Raw genomic sequence first — 16,200 nt, 5'->3', positions numbered from 1 at the left:
CTCTGACAAAAATAAAGGGGAGTAAATAGACTCTTTGTCTTCGCCCTCATGAGCTTCCAACCACACCTACACACACACACATTAATTATACTGACTCTGCTCCCTTATTGTTCTTCCCAGTGATTAGTTTTCTGCTATTGCTCTACATGTCTGAACCACATTCCTCTTTATCACATGCTATTTTTCAACTTTATTGGATTTTAAAAGTATGACTATTTTCTTCGCCTTTGTGAAACCAATTCTTTCATCTCCTTTCATCTCACTTTCTCTCATCCAATTAGTTGTTTCAGTTTGCTGATATTGACTGCCTCAATTAACTTGGCAAAGTTTCTGCGTCTTTGTGTTTTTTTCCCCTCGCTGCGCAGGCAGTCAAGGCTCCACCGTGCTGTTCTTTTAATGTCTGTAAATGCTCACGTTAAAAGTATTCATCGTTCATTTTTATCAGGTAATGGTGTTCAAATACATTTCCCGATGCCAAATGTTTGTTTTTCACCTCGTTCCTAAAACGTAGAAAGGGTGCAAAATGGTTGTTTCGTTTGCTCAGTCCCCCGCAGTGCGGCGTCAGTCCGGCTTAAGTATTTCCACCTGCTTCCACATTGCTGCCGAGTTGTTGGTGTCGATGCACATGCGGGTCTTTATGATCACCTAGCGCACACGTGCATGACCGTTCTCTCCGCTTTCCGCTCGACCGGACACGTCAGCACGAGTCCACATCTGGGCGCTGAGGCTGCCGCGCAGCTCTGACCCCTGAAGCCCTGAGCACATTCACAAGCTAACACAAGCCAACGCCGGCCTGTCAGAACGCAACAAAACACAAGAGGGGCACCGCTGACGGGGAGTCACAGCATCGGATCAAAGGCTTGCGTGGGTGTGTGTGTATATATGTGTGCATGTATGTTTTTCCTCAGACAACGAGGCCTCGCAGGGACGGCTGTCAGTCAGCATGAGGTTTGATGGGAGTTAGGTACAGGGATGAAAGGATGGAGGATCGAAGGATGGAGAAAAGCATTTGGGGATGAAGGGATAACCATATCTTGACAGCTCTTTTTTTCCCCTTCTTTTCCTTTTCCTGACAGAGTTTATACCCATGGCAGTTTGGGGGAGAAAACTTCTCCTTCTCCTCGTTGTTACTGACCTTTTATTACATCGTAGGCATATTTCCAGCCTGCCTATATTTAAGGAGAAACAGTCGGCTTTGTTTGTTAATCTGGTTCCTGTTAAAATTTTACTTGTACTGCGGAGGCTGATATAAAATCTTTTCTGCCCCTCAGACATTTACCACAGAAATGCTACTAAAACGGCAAGTTGCAGTGTCAGCTGGGCCTGAAAAAAGAAAAAAAAAAAAGGCTCTGCCTCAAAAAACACGAGTGAAATTCAGCGATATGTGAGAAAAGCTTTGCTTCCGTTTGGTTGATCATCAGCTTGTGCTACTAAAGTTAAATTCAGAAACTTGTCTTCAGTGAGACAGTAGAGACAGAAAATGGAAACCATCTGGGGCTGGATGTTTTAACAATGTGGAAGCCTCCTCCCACACATAAACTGATGTTTAGAAAGAGAGAACGGTGAGAGAATGCGTGTACCTCGGGTATACTTTAAACCATGTGTGCACACGTCATCCAGGTCATGGTGATGCCTTTAAAGAGAAGGCAGCTGGACTTTTGTTGCTCTTGAAAACATTTCACCTCTTATCAGTTGGAAGAGGCTGGTGGTTTAAGGCCTTTCAGCCCTGGTGGGGTCATTCGTAGATCATGTGTGTGTCTCTTGCACACCAGACCAACCTTTGGGCTGTTAGAGTCATTGTCACCTATGGGTCACCTGAATCGAGGTGTGAAAAGTGGAGACGCTGACTGGGAGGGAAGTCAAGGCTGCAGTAGTTGAAGCTACCAGCGACGCCACAGCTAAGAGATTTAACAAATAAATATATTTATTCCTCCTGAACCTTATGTTTTGTTTTTTTTTGTTTGGGATGTGTACATGTCCTAAAAAGGTGGCTCTTAATCCTTCATGCAGCTGGACTGCTGAGTCTTGGCCTGTGGAGCTGGGTCTGCCGTACTGAGCCATGCACTCGGGAAGCCTGTTGTCAGGTCTCACTCGGAGCAAATCAAGCATGTCATTGTGAAGAGGAAATGAAAAATAAGACCAAATTAACATAAAACAAAACAGCCAATTTCACAGAGCCCGCATTTCCTATTATAATATTTGTTCAGTTTAAAATTAATATATGCAATTTGCTATTCACTAACACAGCTGCAAATAATTGAGCGCACGCTCAAATTTATAAGCCCAGTTATTACTATCATCACATTTTGTTAATTGTGGTGATATAAATGGATGAAGCCACGAGCAAGGGTCATGTGTAAGGACGGCTGCTGCTGCTCTGTGAGACACAAACCCATGAAACAGTTTCTGCCTTGCTCCTTCACGAAAGGTGCATGTGCGGTAAATCCATTAATGAATAACGATGGGAGCAGAAATTAAGTGTGCGTACGCTTCATTAAGGAGTAAGATTTGTAAACGAGGACCACGCGCAGGCAAAACTTTAGAAATCTTACCAGGAAACATATGCATACGGTTTGAGTTTCGACTCTACAGAGTTTTATGCATCTGCTCCTTGGACATCCCTCAGAAGGAAGTTCTGTTTTGCCGAAAATATATTAAAAAAATAAGAAACCTGCCAATAAGGATGTGTTGTGGACAGTCTTGTGTTAAGAACCGACTCAAATTGAAGATGATGCCCACCATCAAAGCATGAGGTGAGGACACACACACACACACACACACACACATGCATATAAAAAATAGAAACACCCCCTGGCAGTCTCGCTGAATCGCCTCCACACATCCGATTCCAACTAAATGAACCTGTGTGCGACAGGGGCACGCCGCCCATGCTTTACCCCATGCTGAAACAAGCCCGGATTTCATGGTGGACACAAACACACTCACATGGGTGTACAATCACTCCACAGGAAGTGAGGTTGATGGAAAGAGAAAGGCAGGACGGAAAGATCCTGTCGTTTCCTCCACCCTGCTGCCACAGTGGGTCTTTTCTCACTTTGCTCTCTGGCTCATGCTGTGACCCTGCCTTCCTTATTCCTCTTCTTTTTTGCCCTGCAGCGAACACCTCCCCTCCTGCTCCCAACCTACCTCTCCTGCTTTCTCTCTTCAGGGTTTTTTCTCTAAAGCCCCAGGACTTTACTCTCCTTCAAATACACTCTCCATTTCATCTTCCTTCACTGCTTCCTGCTCTTTCACCAAACACACGTTTTACCTTTTGTACTCCTGCCTGACCTTGCTTTTATCAGCACCACGCTGCAGCAGAGCGGGAAATCGAGGGGATCATCTGGGTGGAGTCACAGAGACGACGCCATTTTTAAACCGTGGGAGCAACTCAGTTGAATTCAATATAGTGCAAATTCACAACTAAAGCGCTTACCACGGAGAAAGCGAACAAGTTCAAAACAGTTCCACTTAAATACAATTCAATTTAGTCTGGATCATTATAATCCAGTTCATTTCAACATAATCCAAAAGGATTCAATTGATTATAATGCAATTAAATTAATTTGAATCCAATTATAATTAGACTGCATCAGAATTTATTTGAATCCAGTTCTATCCAATATGTTATAATCCACCTAAAACCAAATGAATTCCCATAATTATGATCCAAATTCATTCAATTCTTCGGTAGGAATTATAATCCATTTTAAGCCAAATAATTCTAGTTGAATTCACACAATGACAACACTGAGCTGTACAGTCAACATCCGATTTCCGTACCTTCAACTGCAACAACAGCAAATTTACTAAAGCGACTTCCGGAGCTTTCAATCATATTACAAAAGGTGAAGAATTTAAAGCTAAAGTTTTAAGTCAACATTGAAGAGAGGCACCGAAAATGTGCTTCACATTCTCACAAGTTCTCCAACTCCTTCAGATGAAGCGATATCACCGAAAGCTACTTAAAATGGACCTTGGAGTCTGTTTGATACCAGCTTGAGGCCTGCAGCAGCGAAGCAACAAAATCGAAAAATTGTAAAAATACAATAAAGGCATTAGTTTCCTCACAAGGTATATAGATTCCCTTTTCTTCAAGTGGTAAAGACGCACACCACAGACGAGTATGTAGTAAAAACTCTGCTTTGATGTTTTCTTTCAAGTAAAACACCACATCAATAGGCAACAAGTTACACGCTGCGTTCGATGGTCTGAAGTTCAGTCTTGATAGATTTTGTCTGTTCCTGATTCAAATTGTTTGATTCATTTCAGGACACAGCTAGGCTTCTTATGCAGGCACTCTTTAGAGCTCAGTTTCAGTAACCGAGGCCTTGCAACCGAACTTTCTGTGGACTTTGCTGTCCTTCATAAATAATTCCAAACTGTGGTGCATACTGTTGCTGTAGATCTAGCACTTGCAGTCACCAGTGAGGGGAGCTGTTGCCAAAAGCTACTGGTGCGGTCAGTGACCCTGGTCATTCGGTATGCTGAGTGAGGTTTGAGGAGTCAGCGTTAAAGATTCATTTATAAATGTACGTCACACATTGACTGTACATTACACTGGGAGCACTGAATATAACTCATATCTGGAATTGATTTAAAGTCCTTCACCAACTTCTCTGCTTCTCTATAGTTACTGTATGTTGAAGATTTAAACTGAAAAGCCAGAGAGGGATGTAACTCAAAGGCCTATTTTCTGAAAGCTATTGATGAGTGGAGTTCCTTTTTCCATTAGTTTTAAACTTTAACATTATTCTCAATAAAATCTGGTTTGCAGCGAAGCATCAAACACATAAATCACAAGACTGCCATGGTGACAATGACAAACGATGTATTGTAGTCTGACAAGAGAAAAAGAAACCATGTCTGCATGTTACATCAGCTCAGCATGCATAATACGCAGCACGTGGAACATTCAGATACTGTATATAGAGGGAAAACCAAAAGAATACACTTTCATTTACTAGGTATAAGAGCCACAATGACACCAGCAGTCAGTCTCTCTGGGCTCAGACACATTTATATCTCACTGCTGGTCCATAACTATTTCCTATTATCTCTGCTGTGTCTCTCCATTCTGTCTTTTGCCTTCTTTTCTTTCCCCTCTCGGACCCCATGATTTCTCTCCCAGACATGTAATTTGCAATGGTGAGAATCAGTGGTCCAAGGACTCACAAATTGTGTCCGAGTTTAGGAAGGTGCAATATATATATGGACGGTTTCAAGAGTGTGTATGTATGTCCATGCATGTGTGCATTTTGGTGCCTCTCTGTTGGACAACTGTTGAGCAAAGGGTCTGGACTCCAGAGGCCAAAGTCCTTTTTGACTTTTCACCCTTCAATTAGAGAATTAAATTGAAGGAAATGTTCTTTGTAGCTTTATAAAATAAAATAAGACTTGTTTTTTTGGAGGAACAAACCCTATTAACCTTATAGGATTTAAATCGCATGCATTGCAATTTGATGATTTTATGCAGGCACACATGTGCCTGCCACATCTGCACCATCAGCACATGTACTGATCCAGCTCAAAGCAGGTTCACCCCATTTGCTGAATATTGGATGAGGCTGTAGAAGCTTTAAAGCCTCGCGGCAGGTACAGCGGGTCAAAGTTCCAAATGTGCTGAGGCTGATCCGTGCTTTTATAAATGCTCCACACTACTGGTCCGAGCACGAACTGCAGCTCAGAAACAGAATATCCACCCCCCATCCCCACATCTGATCCACCATTTCCCTGCTTCCCCGTAGCTCTTTCCAACAATACTCACTAGTTGAGAGGTCAAGCGGACAGGACCTTAATTTTGACTGCAGCCCCTGCATATATTCAAAGCAGAGGTCATCTAATCCAGATCTACTGCCTCCATGTTACATTTATGAGCTGAGACAGACGTGTTTGCTTGAGATTTCAATGATTAGCCGAAGGAATATCAAAAACTCATACTCGAATTCTCCAGTGAATAGCTGCATTGAACTCTCTTGCTTCTGCTCGCTTGTTCTGTGTCTTTCTCCCTGCCTCAAATACCATCTCGGGCTCCAGAAATAAAATCGGAAGGGGATCCGCTGAAGGGCACTCTTCACAAAGAGCGATTAAGACATTTCTGGCACATTCTCCTGCATCCTGCTTTTCTAGTGTGAGAGGTGAAACAGAGCAATCTCACGCTGCATTGGCTCTAAAAGACAAACCAGGCTGAATAATTACACAGAGCGGGACAATAATCAAACTCGTAAGTGGGAAAAAAGAAGCTTATAATTGTCTTTCTAAACCAATGACAGCTTCCCTGTTACCATCTTCTCACCAAATGGCCAGTGTTACGATGACAAATAACAAATAAATTCAATTATTGCAGAAAAAAGAGCGACTGTCAGTCGAGGATGAGCAGCTGAGGACATGTCGCCAGGATCAGTGAGGAATAAATTTAATCGGGGACTGAGCCAAAAGCGAGAGGTGGCAGACTTCAGAGGAGCGTCATCTGATCATCTTTTATGCTCTCCTTACAAGGTGTAAGTCTTGTTCTTCTTTCTTTGCAAGTGTAGCACACTGCAACTAATCTCTTAGGAGCTACTGGCGGGCAGAGGTGTGAATGAGTGAATGGATGTCACGCCTACGGGCTTCGGACCTCACAGAATGGCCTATTTTTACTGTCTCCCAACTGTGAATGCAAGCCACACACTATTGCACAGGCTGATCTAATAAATTCTGGCCATCTAAAATGAGCACATGGCCAGCATTGTAAATTGTAACGATGTAAAGTGGTCAATAAGATTTGTTATCACCTTTTCCAGAGTATTTCAGAGTGCAGCTTAAATCCTGAGGTGACACATGCCACAATTCGGATCAGAGATAAAAGTGTGGATATGCTGGAGTGAACTTGCAAGATAAACAAGTCTTATCTCTTAAGCTCCCTTTGCTGTTGTGCATCACTGTAGTTGAACTTTTTTTGCTTTTACATACACAAAAGCTCGATCATGAACGATGATGCGGATAGAAAGAACGAAGGGCTGAGAAAGAGTGAAGCTACTATACAAGGACTCCTACTCACAGTGCATGCATTTAAATGTCTAACAGTTTGAGTGTGTACGAGCAAGACAGAGAAACACTGTGAGCCGAGCTGGACCCCTGCGTCTCCTAGTCATTACAGCTCATTTGTCTGAGTGCTATTCCACTTGGCTGGGTTGAGTTAACAGTTTGCCCCGGCGGCTCAGCCCTCCTCTAGCCGACAGCGACACATGTGGAGAGACAGAAATGGAAATAAGTTTGTCTGGACTCATGCAAACATATAATGGGCACAATGGAAAACTTTTTTTCTTTTTAATAACACACGACAAAAATGTCTACGAATAACCTCACAGCACCAGAGGCTGTTTAATCCCCTAATCCCCTGGAAAGACTAATGACAGCAAATCAGATGCACATCTACGGTCTAATTAACCAATTAGCAATTAATGGATACACAAACACTACGATAAATGCTGGAGATTCATTATAAGACATACATAATTTTCACTTTCCCCGAGACTCTTCTTTCCAAATGAGCATAGAGGACATCAGCTAACCTGCCTCTCACAGAAGTTCACGGTCTCAACTGGAAACTAAGAGACATTGAATAACATTAAAAACTCAGTACTGCTTGTCAAAAAAAACCAAAAATATCTACAACCACATTCACACAAAACCTCAAAAACATTCCAAAAAGTCTGAATTCAAACTGGCATTGATGTTTGGAGATCACAGCTAGCCAATTTTTGTGCTAAATACCTTTTTGGCTCCTTAATTAGCATCTAATGAAATTCATGGACAAGGCAGCTATTCAATAAAATCCTCGGGCACATGAAATGAGTGCAAACTAAGCCTAATTTTTAAACCAGCATGGCTGCTCAAAAACAAACTTCATGTCATGGGACTTATAAAGACTTTTACAAGTTTAAAACTTGATGTAATTCAAGATGTAAAAGAGCGTGCTCTGAATACATAATTTGTTTTAAACCAGAAAAACTTAACTCAGCTAAGGAACAGACAGTCAAACAATCTGGTAACACATCGGGACCTGTCAGGGTGAATGATGGGAAAAAATCACCATCAGTAAAAATGGGGCGATGTGGGAAAGAAAAAAAAAAAAGAAAAAATTCCAACAAAGCAGCACAGCAGGAGTCTATATACAGAAAAACCTGAGAAAACAAGGCAATTAGGGGTGTGTGAAAACCATCTGGCTGCTTCTATTCAGCTACAATAAAAATAACTTTTAGAGCTCACAGCTAATGGAGCAAGTACTCTAGTCTAGTTTTTTTTTAGAAACTAAAAAAAAAGGGTGATGCCATTTAATCTTGCAGCATATTGTAGATGGCAATAGTGATTTATTTTAATGTGTATCCTGGACAGGATTTATAAGACCGACACAGCAAAAACAAGTGGTAAACACATAAAAAAAACACATAAGCAAACACATTTATGTCAGAATTAATGTTCAGGCAGACTTTTACATGTTACAGAAGCTGTCTGGTATATAAAAAAGTGCAGTTTTCCTAAGCAATTTGGAGCCCTTTCGTGAGTTTTTATGTAATTATTCAATTCCTTCCCAAGTCACTAACTGAGCTACTAGCTTGTTGCTAGTAGCTCAATTCCTTCCCAAGTCACTGAGCTACTAGCAACAAGCTAGTAGCTCAGTTAGTGACTAGCTAGTATAATCAGAGTACTCAGGAGCTAAACAACCTGGTATTTATTTATTTTTTATCAGGGGCTGGTTGTCACAAAACAAGAGCAAAAACTACAATACACTAAACCCCATTTTTCTCACTGTTAAGCTGCTATAACAGCATCTGCTAAAAGGAATGTAATTTAATGAAGTTGGGCTGACTTTAGCATAAAAAAACGATCTTTGCACAAAATGGCTTCTAAAGCTGTAGCATTTTAATTGTTAATGTAACAAACTAATTCAAAATACTCAAAAAAAATAACCATGTGAGAACAGCAAAAGATTATTGCTGCCCAACGCAAAACCTCGACTGGTTGTTATTATTGAAAACACGAAGAAACTATGAGATAAGATCATGGATGTGCGTTTGTATGCGTCTATGCATCAACGTGACACATTCAAAGACAAGACACTAACTTTAAGTCACAGAGATGTTGCCTTTGCAGGAATATTTATTTATTTTTTGGTGGGGGTGTCAGATTTCGGCACACCAGCTTCAATGATAAGCTCATCTTGCATTCAGACCCGCAGTTCTATTCGTCTCAGCTGGGTCCACTTTTTTCTCTGATTTTGTTTGTCTCCGTCTCTTCCCTTTTCAATAAGATTTGGACATTTTTAGCCAAAAGAAAAACCTGCCAGTCAACAATTACAGTAGGCAGAGGTAAAGAGTGAGCTTCACTCACAAGATTGTGCTCCATTGTGATGTACCTTCACATTCATAGTTACAGCTGCAGTCAATGCTTGTATAGATGTATCCAGTAGCTACAAAAAAAAAATAAATTAACAACATTCAGGTTGTATTATCCCTGCTGGCATTTCCTTATGTGACCGTGAATGTGCAGGGTATGTGGCCTCGTGTTAACACTGTGAAAAACTAGTTTCCAACGCATCATGTGCACAGTTTGACTTCAGATGTTGAATAAAAATACTTAACAGCAGTAATTCTGCCCACTCAATTGGTTAATAATCCTCTTGTTCCTTTTGTATGTCATAATGCCAGACAAGTAATTCAAAGTCACTGAAAAGCAGCACGTACATAAGACCTGATCCTGTGTGAGAATAACCTAACCCATTTTTCCTACTTGCACCTCTACAGCTTACTGAATAGCGATACTTATGACACCATGTCTATGTTTATGCATGTAGCAGACGCTTTTATCCAAAGCAACTTACAAATGAGGATATAACATACGGCTAACATCGAAGCTAACATTAAGCTACATAGAAGGAAACCACTAGTCGGACACTGTCAGAAGTGACAGGAGTGACAAGTGTAGAGATAGAGAGCAGGCATAGAGGGAATTAAAGAAAGATAAAGTGCAGTAGAGGGGATAGCAAAGTACAGGGTAAGTGCTAGGATAGGAGATGCTCTCTGAAGAGCACTAATAGTACTCCACAGTTAGCTGGGCTCGACAAAGAAATTGTAAAGGAATAGCTCAAATAAGCATAAGTCCAAATCATTTAAGTGTAAATTTGAGAGAATGTTTATTCAAACTCTGTCTCACAAGAGTAACGTAAATTTCCAAGCTGAAAAGGCTTATATTTGACTCAAATTTATCACAAGTAAAAAGAATGATTGTATGAGGCCCTCAGATGTGTGCCCACGTGCGAACTCACACACATGCACACTAATACACCCACATATGCACGAGACTCGCAAGTTCACAGACGGACTGCACTCAGCAAGAAGTGCTTCACGGATGGCAGTTTTCCTTTCTTTTTCTGCTTGACAGACTTATCAACCAAGCTCAGGTGGTGCCCCATCTGCTTGCGCACATTTAATATCCACACACAAACACACGGAAAGTGACACACTCACTGCTTACACAAGAAGACACATGCTCAAGGAATAAACTCAATCAAAAGTCTGCCCTTCAAATTTCATTTCTGATCCCCCAGGCTCCCTCCCTCCTCCTCTTTTCTGACCATATAGTGACCTCTCCTCCTGTTCTCCCATGTCCTTTCAGTTTCATATCTGCTGTGTGCCAGCAATACGCCTCAACAACCTCAAACTCTCCTTCCAGTCTTTATTTAATTTTTTTGCCCATCCCCACGTCCGCAAATCCCAGCGACCACACACCCCGCTGTGCAGAGCCGACACCATCCAATGCAGCAGATGATTGAAACACATGTATGCGTGCAAGCAAATATAAGCGGTAGCAGAATGAACACTCAGTTCTGCAAGCATATAAAAAAAATTACAAAAAATATATTTATTTTCATCCCCACAGCACATTAGAACACGCTTAACTTAATGAAACCGATACATGAGAGAGTCCGTCATAATAATAATAAAAAAAAAAAACAGTTTGAGAGGAGTTTCAAGGGTTGATGGGAAAACTTCCAAACATTCCTAATTCAGTGAGCCATGGGGGATAGAATGCATCATGAATCTATTCATCCCAGCAAAGTTTATGCATTTATATAATTTTGTTTTACAGGACCAAGAGCTGCTGGGAATCACTACACAAGCCTGCATAATGGGAATGTATAACACATAAGATATGCACATACCAAACACTACAAAATGGGCCTCGACAGGGTATGCTTCAAGAAACTGCTGAGAACAAAGAGAACCCACTGGATCGAGGATGACAAATGGGATGATGCTGAGCACATGCAATGCCACAAATGTCTCCTCTCACGAGGCAAATGATTCTTTATGAAACCTCACAGGACTGCATTACAGGCAATTAAAGACACAAATGTTGACCTAACGCAATTTTCCCCAGTGTTTGTTTACTGGCAAATAAACCCAATGGCTGGACAACAGAGTTGGCTGGTAAACCACCCCCTCCCATAAAGTGGCATTTGTTAGGCAATTATCTTTATTCTTTCAAGCAGAAAATAACTTGTGCTGAATTGTAAGGTGTGGTGGTGCGAAACTCATAATATCATGCAGACACCATAAGTAAGCAGAAGGGTTGGAGGAGAAGAAAATAAAAATAGAAAAAAATCTAAAGGCCAAAAGCTATTTGCTGCCGCAGTTCAATTTCCATGAATTATTCTTTGATTTTAACTATGTAAACAAGCAGGCTCTTCAAACCGCTCGGCTGTCGCTGACAGTCGGAAAGCAAAAAGCTGGTTGCCTTACAAATCAAGACACCTGACTGAGTCTACCTAGTGTTTACCAAACTGTGAGGAGATGTTTATGTGCCGGGTTTGCCCTGAAAAAAATGAGTTCAGCATCTGACGGCAACCTCAATCAGGCTTGGCTGCAGAATTCATTTGTTTGAGTGAAGAAAAACTCGCCCCGACATTTAGAGAAATGACCTGGCTTCTATGTGCACAAGTATTCACAGTAGCTGAGTGCAACACATTCTAGAGTTCTAAATCACTTCTTTCCATTTGTGGGCTAAAATCAATACAAAGCACTGACAAGTCAGGGTCTCCTTGTGGAGACACGACCTCTCTGTCACCTTGCTGTGAAATATGAATAGTGGATAGGTAGGTGTGTGTGTGTGTGTGTGTGTGTGTGTGTGTGTGTGTGTGTGTGTGGGAGCACAGGTGCCGATGATCTGTTCGGTGTCAGTTATGTGCAAGGAAGATCATGTGACTGCCGCCAAGGCCAGGCCAGACCAGACCAGACCAGACCAGACCAGACCAGACCAGGGCAACGATGATGCACACTCGTTTATCTGTGCTTGTACCTGCAGAAAGTCTTGGCCGGGTCCTGGGTGTCTGCATCTCTTGCCGTGCGTGGGGCAGCATGTGGTAACGCTTGGCTTCATTGACCAGATCGCGACACGCTTCAGAAGATTTGATCAGCTCCTCGTTGTCCACTACATTGAGAAGGTAGGACGGGTGGATGAAGGGAAGACGCACCACGGCTAGCAGCTCTGACAAATGCTGAGGGGGACAAACACAAAGAGGAAAGGCAAATATTGGTTTAATAGGGGGAAAAGAAACATGTCGCTGAGTGAAACTGGCACAAATGATCAAAGACAAGATCAACAGAACAGATCAGAGTCAGTAAACACTGACAGCTGGATGAACTCCCAGCTTCATTAAAATTCTTGCTCCACAAATTATTTTTGTTAATGACCAGATTTAAGTTGGGAAAAGAATTATGAATAATGTTTGATCAAATTCCGGCGATTGGCGAGTGTCAGAGCCTTAAAACCTCAGCTCAACACACGGCATAGCTCACTCTTCAGTTTTAAAACTTCAATGTTGAAACGTGGGCAGAAAAATGAGGAAAATCCTACCTGAAAATGAGTTTTTATCATGTGCCATTGGAGGAGTATTCACAACTCTCGAGCCTTAGTTTTATTCAGCAGCTACAAAGGGACTGATACGCATAAGAAGAAGCCACAAATAACGTTTTTGCTAAATTTTCAGTAACATCCATGCACAGTCCTCCTTTCATATGTGCATTTAGTGTCGCTGTGAGAGCTCAAACGAAGCAGCGGGGAGTATCTTACTTCCACCTTCTGCTTTAGATTTCTTTCCGTTCCTTAAATTAAATCTTTCATCAGAGAGCAAATGTTCTTTCAGCAGCTAAATTAAGACCCAGTTCCCACTAATCACAACCATTCAAGCCAAAATGCTGCAATGCCGTCAGCAAGTTTTTTTCTTGTGAAGGCATAAAAGGGGAAAAAAAAAAAGATTAAATTGACGCAATTTTGGCTGAAAACTGGTATCTTTAATTTCCCATGGTGGGGAACTGGTTCATCGTGATTAAGGCTTTGAACGTAAATGGTACAAAATACTTAAGTATTGCACTTAGTGCAAATATTGTACTAACATTTATGTTTTGTTTCATCTCGGGGTGTGCATACAGTTACGTGAGCTCACGCCGTTTAGGTGTGAAGATACAGTGGCAGGACAGAGTGTTACCAAGGCAACCCTGTTTACAGTTCTGGCAGAGAGTGATTTTCTTTTTCTTTTTTTTTTTCTCCCCCACTATGTGCGTACAAGTGTGCACGTGCCCCCATGGGAGTCTCATCCATGTCGAGAGTAAAAGCTGTAAACAAGCTTGGACAGAGCGACAGAGAGCTGAGTGGAGGCTGACCCCTCTGACCCTTGGCTCAGAGCGAAGTGACCGGGCCGTGCAGGGAAAGTGACAAAACTACAGACTCGGAGGAACATCATTCAAGGGAGAGCAAATAATAAGCTGACACTCTGCCTCGGCAGCACTCTCTCCCACCTGAGGCTTTTTCACTCAGCCATGTGTCCCATTTGCTCCATAAAGACGTCGCCTGACCAAAACGAGTGGAGTGCGACAGCAGAGAGAGGCACACACAGTGGTAGAGGAAGAGAGACAGAGAAGACACTAAAAAACTAAAATAAATAAGTGGGCGTGCTTAAGTGATCTGAAGCAAAGACAAAAAGATGGAAGCAAAGATGTGATGGCTCCACAGGAAACTGCTGATGACATTTCCTCTCCGCGAGCACGCCTGCAGCCAAACTCCGTCCTGCATCTGGGACTGTCTGCTTCCCTGCTCCTCGAATGCACACAGCACAGTTTATCAACCAAACAGCTCAATAACCCACATAAACACTCGCAGTCACTCGGAGCACAAACTGATGAAGCCCAAGAAGGTGAAGTCGAAGCAAGCTGCTTCGAATACTGAGTTCCTCCTATAGGAAGACCTCTGAGCTCAAGATTAGCAAGTACTTTCAATTAAAGAGTGCAGCGGATGATTTGCCCAGTAGCTACTTATTCATGTCACACTCAGAAGTGGGACTTAAGCTTCGGGCTTACTGCTCTAAACTTCTATTACAAGCTATTTTTCTCCTGGTCTGCCACCACCTCACCCACATTAGTTATTCAGGAATCATTTGATGTCTTTGATGCCAGTTGTCAGATGCTGCCAAATTTTCCCTCAATCAACACATTTTGCAGGAAAGCCTTTCTTGGCATTTTTGTAAAAAATAAAGTAAAATCTAAGAATAGTGCAAGTTAAATTTCACATGTATAATTTTAGTTTTGGCTAATAAGAGTAAGAAGTAGGTCCTGTAGTAACTGTTCTGACCCTCGGAGCTAAATTAAGGCTGTATGTGGGGCAGTTTCAGCCAGGTGGTGCCCCTCAGTGCCCCAACGCCACTGAATGCATCTGGAAATCTGTGCCTTTTTTTATTTTTATTTATTTATTAATTTTTTTGAAGCAGCTGGCTTCATTTTTTGATTTTGACTTCTCAGATGTGGGCTTATTGTGTGTTCTGCCCAATTTTTCTGGTCATGTGGCCTGGAATCTTTTAATTGCCTGTAGCTGTGCGCCAGTGCCAAAGTATTTTCTTCTTCATTGATTTCCATCCAAGAGTATTGTAAGTTCTGATGAGATTTTCAAAATAAATCAGGCAAAAAAGAAAGAAAGGAAAAAAAAATGTTTTTAGCGAATATCAAGGGTTTATCTCGGGGCAGATTGTGCCTCTTCTCCACTTGGAGGGAAAATAAGAGGCATAATAAGATGATGCAGTTGAGAGAGCACCGGTCAGAGAGCAGGTGATGGACAACACAGAGGGCAATGAAAATTCCATTCCAAATATACCATCCGCTCCAAAGCACAACTTTTTTGGCAATGTTTCAAACTCCATTTTTTTCTTTAGCGTTTCCAACCAGCTGTTTTCTTTTTCTCTTCTAATCGAAAATGCAAATACAAGATAGACTGACAGATATCAAATGACTACATCTGAATAAGTGAATATTACTAAAACATCGGAGGTGCTCCTGAAGACAACAGATGCCTCGACCATTCCACAACTGAGGCTTACACAGCGGGTCTGTGGCCTTGTCATAAGTGCATAAATACTTTCACAAATTCTTTTTTAAATGAAACTCTATGAACAGGCAGACATTTCAGAACATTTTCAGAAAAAACCTTCGATACTTACACACTTGAATACACATGTGCTTCAGTAAACAGAAAGTTGACTAGTTTTGCAACTACATGGCGTCATTTCATACCCACCATAAGTTACACTTGCATTACATTGATGTTGGAAAACAATGCTTGTGCATATCTGTTACTGTATGCACAAGCTGTACACCTAAACTGCAACTGCACGATGCACAAGTGCTCAGTCACACACATTTTGTTTGGTCTTTAACTGTGAAAAATGACTGAAAAGCAGGGATCCCACTTTACCATCTGTACATACTGGCTGCATACAAAGCCACATCTGTTGCAGCCTCTCTTCGCTTGCCAAATATCATTTAATGGCAGTAAAACTACCTCGCAGAGAGCATCTGGTCCATGCAAAAAAGGTAAGAACATCTCGTGGTACCACATAACAGGAAAACATCGGGCCAAAAACACACCCATAAAGACTTGTAGATGTGCGCAGGTAACGACAAAAAGAGACAGATGGCTGCATCCAGCCACAATGTCTGTACTTTGTCGTACTTTGTTGCAACAATATCAACACATGGTGAGAACGCAGGACAACATACTGTGGTAATGACTGTTAATCTGGTGAGTTGTAAATCTGAGTTTAATTTCTGAGCATAACCTCTGATTAAATAAACAGCCACGTAGTGCAATTGTACAATTCATTTACAATGAGGG

The 16,200-nt window shown here is 41.7% G+C and overlaps 1 protein-coding gene across 1 annotated transcript in view; it reads right to left on the bottom strand.

Moving 5' to 3' along the window:
- LOC140267162 (kelch-like protein 29) overlaps positions 1-16,200 on the bottom strand; it is a 210,836-nt gene that overhangs the window by 40,506 nt on the left and 154,130 nt on the right. Inside the window, exon 10 of the mRNA XM_072362354.1 lies at positions 12,340-12,538. Within this exon, the coding sequence (XP_072218455.1) occupies positions 12,340-12,538 (199 nt within the window). The remainder of the gene's footprint in view (positions 1-12,339; positions 12,539-16,200) is intronic.

This window comes from Leuresthes tenuis, unplaced genomic scaffold, assembly GCF_036924035.1.
Source record: "Leuresthes tenuis unplaced genomic scaffold, fLeuTen1.0.hap1 SCAF_13, whole genome shotgun sequence".
Taxonomy (NCBI): Eukaryota; Metazoa; Chordata; class Actinopteri; order Atheriniformes; family Atherinopsidae; genus Leuresthes; species Leuresthes tenuis.
This window is presented reverse-complemented; position numbering and strand designations above follow the sequence as displayed.